The sequence below is a fragment of the Ochotona curzoniae genome, unplaced genomic scaffold, assembly GCF_017591425.1.
Source record: "Ochotona curzoniae isolate NIBS_2020 unplaced genomic scaffold, NIBS_Ocur_1.0 scaffold_4701, whole genome shotgun sequence".
NCBI lineage: Eukaryota > Metazoa > Chordata > Mammalia > Lagomorpha > Ochotonidae > Ochotona > Ochotona curzoniae.
The window spans coordinates 39668226-39674815 of NW_024467122.1; the positions used below are offsets into that span (position 1 = coordinate 39668226).

The 6590-nt window shown below is 53.2% G+C and overlaps 1 protein-coding gene across 1 annotated transcript; it reads right to left on the bottom strand.

Moving 5' to 3' along the window:
- Positions 1–845: 845 nt before the first annotated feature.
- NGDN (neuroguidin) lies at positions 846–6127 on the bottom strand. Its single transcript, XM_040968673.1, has 11 exons — positions 6071–6127; positions 5749–5808; positions 5084–5155; positions 3824–3961; positions 3458–3542; positions 3323–3375; positions 2986–3103; positions 2729–2897; positions 1571–1724; positions 1416–1473; positions 846–1022 (listed from the first exon to the last, which is right to left on the bottom strand). The coding sequence occupies exons 1-11, from the start codon at positions 6080–6082 to the stop codon at positions 1003–1005; spliced, it is 939 nt and encodes a 312-aa protein (XP_040824607.1). The 5' UTR covers positions 6083–6127; the 3' UTR covers positions 846–1002.
- Positions 6128–6590: the final 463 nt, after the last annotated feature.

The following is a 6590-nucleotide window of genomic DNA, read 5'->3' on the forward strand; positions in this document are numbered from 1 at the left end:
GGACCTTAACCACTTGCGCCACCGCGCGGGGCCCTAAAACGAATCTTAACAGAAGTTGGGACAAACTGAATTTAGAGTTGTTTGGAGCCCAGCACTGTGGTGTAGTGGGTAAAGCTGGCACCTGGGAGGCCAGTATTCCATTGCGGCTTTGGTTCCTGTCAGGTTGTTCTACTTCTGATCTAGCCCCTGATGCCTGGGAAAAGCAACAGCAGATAATGCAAGTGCTAGGGCCCCTGCACCCACATGGGAGAGCCAGAAGCAGCTCCCAACTCCTGGCCCCCAGCTGTTCTGGAGAATACACCAGTGGATGGAAGACCTGTCTCTCCCTGTGTAGTAGCTCTTTCAAATAAATACATCTGTATTTTTATTGGAAAGGCAGATTCACAGGGCAAGGGGAGAGATAGAGAGAGCTTCCATCTGCTGTTTTACCTCCTCACCATCCCCCACCCCCCGCAAACGGCAGTAATGGCCAGAGCTGAGCTGATCTGAAGCAAGGAGCCAAGTCCCCTCCAGGTCTCCCACACGGGTGCAGGGTCCCAAGGCTTCGGGCCGTCCTCTATGGTATTCCCAGGCCACAAACAGTGAGCTGGAAGGGAAGTGGAGCAGCCAGGACACAATCCATCACCCATACAGGATATCAGTGCCTGCAGGTGGAGGATAACCCAGTTGAGCCATCGTGCTCACCCCATGAATCTTTTAAGAGTCCATTATCGAGGCTGGCACCAGATTTTTCATTAAAAAACAAAGCAGAATCCCACCTTTCCCTTTTCACCACACTCTCACCAAAAATACCCCCTGACCCAATGAGTGCAGTCATAAAACACATGTGCAAAAGGGGCTTTACATTCATAAGAAAAAACAATTTTATTAGGAAAGAACTTCTCACATGGCCAAAGCAAACAATGAATGAATTCCAAGGAGGGGAGGAAACAAACAGCTCCACAGAGTTGAAACCAGAAGTATTGCAGGATGACAATACCACCTAAGTATATACATTCACAATCACCGCCGCCTCCGAAACCCTGGAAAGAAGGGAATAAGAATGAGGCAGAGGCCAGCAGGCAACGCCGCTGGAGCCAGAGAGAAGGGTTTCCTGGGAGGGACTCCCGGGCAGAATGTTCCAGATCTTTCCAGGACACAAAGCTCTGAGTAGCGGCAAAACTAAAGCCGGGTACTCGCTCCTTCACCTAACCCTGACCGTCCCATCTCAGGAAGCTTGACCAGAGGCTGTGGAGCGCAGGGGTTCCTGACTTCCAAAGCAAAGAACAAAAAGCCCCCCCTACAGATGGACAGGCAGTATGGAAGACGTGTCTTAGGGGTTGGTGGGACTCGGGGCAGCCAATGCTGAGGGCGGCTGCCCCAGGTCATACCCCTCACTGGCACTTCGTCCCCCCAAGTCCTAGCATTCCACTGACCTTTCTTCTTCCGCCCCTTCTTGGGCATCCTCTTCTGCTTCTTAACAGGATTCGGATCCTGGAGACGGAGAGGGGAAGGGAAGGCATGGCGGTGCACCGCCCCAGCCGGTGGGCTGGCCGGGCAGGCTCCCACCTCCTCCCGCGGCTCACCTCACCTCATCGAGAGCGGCTCCTCCCGTGAGCGCGCTGATGTCACTGAAGTGCGTGAGGGAATGAAGCTGGGAGCTCATGATGTTCGCTCGCTTTCGGCGTCCCTTCTCGCGCTTACTGACGCTGAGGCGCACCATCATGCTCTCCTCGTAGTTAATCCTGCCCCAGGAGACAGTGGGCGGCAGCTGCAGACCGCAGTGACCACTGCAGCCCAGCCCCAGCCTGCACCCCTCTCTGCTCGGCGTGTTTGCCGGAACCCTCACCACGGCTGGACACGGCGCTTGCTAAGGACCCACTGAATGGTTCCTACTGCAGCACCTTCCTCAAAGAAATGCTCTTTGTGCTCAAACTTTCCTCATCTTTAGAGATAAATCCAGAGCCTACACACAGGACAAATTAAAATGTATGAGAAAATTCCTGCATTTTGGCTTCATAAACAGGATTTCCTGTATAGTATCTTAAAAAAAAAAAAAAAAACAGATTCATTTTATTCTTATTGCAAAGCCAGATATACAGAGAGGAGGAGAAACAGAAAGATCTCCCATCTGCTGGTTCACCTCATCCCCAAGTAACCACAGTGGCTGGGGTTGAGCTGATCTGAAGCCAGGAGTCAATAGCTTCTTCCCAGGTCTCCCATGTGGGTGCGGGGTCCTAAGGCTTTGGATCGTCTTTTACTGCTTTCCCAGGCCACAGGCAGGGAGCTGCATGGGAAGCGCAACAGCTGGGACACGAACCGGTGCCCATATGGGATCCCGGCAAGGATTCAGTCACTAGGCTATCACACCAGGCCCTCCTGTGTAGCATCTTTCACATAAATCCACCAACTACAGAGACTGCATCTAAGTAATTCCACCCTTCTTCACGGCCACTGGAGAGCCCACCACCTGTTTCTCTCTCTCCCTCTGTCAAAAACATCTGCCTATATTGCCTTCAGCATAAAAGAGTCGGGAAATACAGACAATGTGAAACTGCATACGCCACACCGCACACAGCATCTGATTTGGCTTAAACAGACAAAATCATTTCTTCTTGTTCTTATCCTGTACTCTCCAAACTTAAGACCTTCCACCCCATTTCACTCCACTCTGCATCACACCGGCTCTCTCGGTCCCAGTTGTGACCGCACCATGGGGGGGCTGTTTGCTGAGCGCCAGGGCCCCCACCTGTGCTGGTCCTCCTGACTCTGGCGAGTCACGTGCGGATGGCGAGCGTCGCGGATCTCCTCCGGGGCATCCGAGTACTGCTCCTTCAGTTCCCTGATGACGGAGCTGCTCAGCGCCCGCCTCTTGGCCCGTTCCAGCCGCTTTTTCTCCCGCTCGGCCTCTGTCTCGTCTGTGAGTGGCAGCAGCATGGGTTACTGCAGGGCAGAGCCAGGCAGGACGGGGACACAGTGCCTGCGGGGGTGGGAGCACCATCCTACCATAGTGCACCGGAACCAAGCGTGGCGGAACGTATTTCTTGGATGCTCCTTTCACAGACTTCTTCCCCGATGACTGGCCATCCTCTGCTCCATCTTCCTCTTCATCCTCGGAGCTCAACTGCAAAAGGAACATGCCTACACACCCGGGAAGCACCAGGCCACAAGGGAGGAGAAAATCCAAGGCCGAAGATTCCAGTGGGAGAATCTAACCAAAGGGCACACGAGGATCTCCCGCCAACACTGCGCAAGCCCAGAGTCCAACCACTGAGCACCCCAGGGCATCCAGGGACACACACAGAACCTTCGTGAACACCAGCAGGGCAATGCGATTCCTCACCTTGCTCACCATACTGTTGGGCTGAGGCTTAAAACAAAGTGGGTCATTCTCATCTGAAATATAAAACCCAAGAGTTTTCCCAGGATGTGGGATTACAGGATAGTCCCCACCAACGGAGGATGGTCCCCTACTTACTGAGGCTCCCAGTCACCGCTGTTTTAACCAGTTTGTCAATCTGATATTTCAGTTTCTGGTCCAGAGGACGAAGCTTTTCCAAAACCTGTAACACAGCAGTTGAACATGACTGCGTTCCCTTCCCATATTGCATACACACCACCATTACACACGATAAACTGCCAAGTAAGGCACATGAAGCACAAAGCAGAGGAAATGAAGATGATAAAAAAAAAAAAAACCACACACATACACAGCACCAAGTTTGCTTTTCACTTGAGTTCTTTACCTAGATATCAAGATACCTACTTAAAATAAATCAGAGCTACTGCACTGGAGTTCAGTATTTGGGAACCTACAAGTTCAAAGATGCCAAATACTCCATACCGTGCGAATCTCCACCAGTCTCAAAACCGCAGCGTGTCCCTGAAGAGACGCTCCCGAGGCTTTGTCCAGGATGAGGTGGCTCAGATCCATAAGGTACATGAGCAGGAGCTGGTCTTTCACCTCCAAGAAGCTGAGGCCCTAGGTTGAACCAAATGGGAAGAGATGCAAATTCGATTTACCCAGGGAATGGGTAGCGCTTTTCCAAGTTCAGCTTCTTCCTACCCAACTGGTAGAGGGCACCTAGAGTTCAGAAGTGCCCTCCTCATGTACAGTCTCACTTTCCAGGGTTTTGGTTGCCTACAGCCAACAACTGCAGTTCAAAAAGATTACACGGAAAGTTCTTTTAATGAATAACCAATAAATCCTGTAAATGGTACACTGTTCTGAGCAGCACGAGGCAGGCTCGCACTGCCCTGGTCCATTCTCCACAGTGAGCCAGCCCCTGGTCCAGGGACCCACGCTGTGCATGCGCCCCACCTGCCAGTCACTTAACAACATCTGTTATAAGACTGCAGGGGTCTTCATGGAAGGTCCCCGTAACAACACAGCAGGGCAAACAGGAGAAATGGTGGGTAAGACTGAGTACCCTCCCAGGTTTCAGGAATCCACTGAGCATCCTGGGATGTACTCCCCACTCAGCTAAGAGGAGACTAGAGCAGTTTCAAGAAATAGCTAAACCTGGGCCCAGCACTGCAGCCTAGCAGCTAAAGTCCTCACCTTGCATACACCGGGATCCCAAACGGGCGCCAATTCTAATCCTGGCAGCCCCACTTCCCATCCAGCTCCCTGTACCCATGTGGGAGACCCAGAAGAAGTTTCTGGCTCCTGGCTTTGGATGGGCTCAGCTCCAGTGGATGGAAGATTTTCCTCTGTCTCTCCTCCTCTCTATGTCTGACTTTCCAACTGTGAAGGAAGGACGGATGGACGGACAGAAGGAAGGAAGGAAGAAAAAAACAGCTAAACCTAAGATGAGCAACAGAGAAGTGGATGTTAACAACAAGGCATCGAGCCTTCATAGGCGGCATCTTAACATACAGAATAAGCAGTGGATGCAACCACAGCTGCCCAGCCTGCCTCCTCCGGGGCTAACATTCCTCATGGTCCTCATCCTGATGTCACTGGCTTCTACGGGGACTCCAGCAGCTGGATCCAAACTCATCTCTGACGCTCTGGCACTCAGCTCAGAAGCATGAGAAACCTGTGCTGACTCAACTCTGGGGAACGGCAGGTTGGGGCCGCTGGCCAGGACACTGTATGTACCTTCTCTGTAGGATAGGTTCCAGCTCGAACTTTCTTCGTCAGTGCTTGCACCTGCGCGGTTACAGCCATCACCTGGAATTAGCCCAAAAAGAAGAGCAAAGTTGACCCCTGTCTGTGAACCATGAGGCACGATGCACAGTGAGGTGCTGGCAAGTTCTCAGCTCTGGGCAGGACCAGGAGAGGCACTCCCAGCAGTTCTTCAAAACAGAAAAACAAAAACCTCTATTGCTTCTTAAAGCTACAGAGACTCTCTTTACCAAACCAGGGGCAGACTGGAGCAGTGGCGATGGGAGAACTGTAATTTCTCCAGGGGGTGGACTGAACTTAATAAACAGAACCATGTCAAGGCCTATCGGCTGAGCACCCACCCGGCACACCGGGACCCCTGTCCTAGCACTGCCTTCCTTTGCTACAAGTCAAGGAAGTGGACTCTGACGGCCTTTCTCTGGAGCTGACAGCGTCCATTCAGGGGCAGGAAACACAAGTGCCTTTCCTTTCTGGACGTTCATCAAATCTTTTACTCTCCTGGTAGTTGGCAGCAATCACACCCGCCACCACCACCACCCCCCCCCCCGTCCCGAGTCACCGACAGACTGGGGTGGAGGCACACGCAGTCGGGGCCAGCGGTGACCACCTCAGCCCCAGGGACGACGCTGACCATGCACCTGCTCTTGGAGGGTCTTCAGCAGCGTCACGGCACTCGGCAGGTCCGCCTCGAGCACCCCCTGCGGACGGCAGAGAAGAAAGCCATTGTCCTCGGGACGCCGGCTCTTTGCAGCCCCCAGATCCCGGGTCTGCTCCCGCTGCCCAGCAGGCCAGTCCCCGGCTCAGCGGGGCTCCCTGTGCCCTTCCGGGCCAAGGAGGCCCGCCCCGGAAGCAAGTTTTCAACACCCCTTTCCCTGGGGCCGATAAACAGCCTCGCACCACGGAAGGGAGTAGGAAACGTCCACAAACGCTACACGAGGAAAACTTGGCATTACAACTCACCGGCGCCGCCATCTTTGCAAACCCTCACACCCTTTCCGGAACCATACTTCCGGCGCGCCAATGTCGTCATGACAGGCTTGTGAGGCGGCCACGGTTTGTAAACATAAGCCAATCGGATTAGGGACTGTCTCACTTCCGCCCCGAAAAGGATGAACAAGAGGAAAAGCTTGTTCTGGCCAATGGAAAAACAGATTCACGGAGGGTAGAATGACGTAGGATGCTCTCGGAGAGAAGCATGTGATTGGTAGGTTGGATAGAATGATGGACATTAAACAAATAAAAGCCGAGAAAATGGTTGATTGAAAGGTAAAGGATCCAATGGGAAAAAGGAGAGAGCCGAGCGACCTGAGAGCCTATTGGCTCCGGGATGCCGCAGTACCCGAGTCTTTTTCATGGCGCTTTCCTTGTGGTGCCGACTCGGGCCGCTCGGTGGCGCCCTTGGCTTCGCTCTGGAAGCGCCGCGTTGCGGAGTGGCCATGGCTGCCCTGCTTTCCTGTAGCCCCAGCACGTTTCATTCCCG

Excerpts from the sequence above, each read along its gene's own strand:
- NGDN (XM_040968673.1), bottom strand. Across the intron at positions 3,104-3,322 it reads CCAACAGTATGGTGAGCAAG|TTGAGCTCCGAGGATGAAGA; the intron begins GTGAGGAATCGC and ends TTCCTTTTGCAG. Across the intron at positions 1,725-2,728 it reads AGTCAGGAGGACCAGCACAG|GATTAACTACGAGGAGAGCA; the intron begins GTGGGGGCCCTG and ends CTCCTGGGGCAG.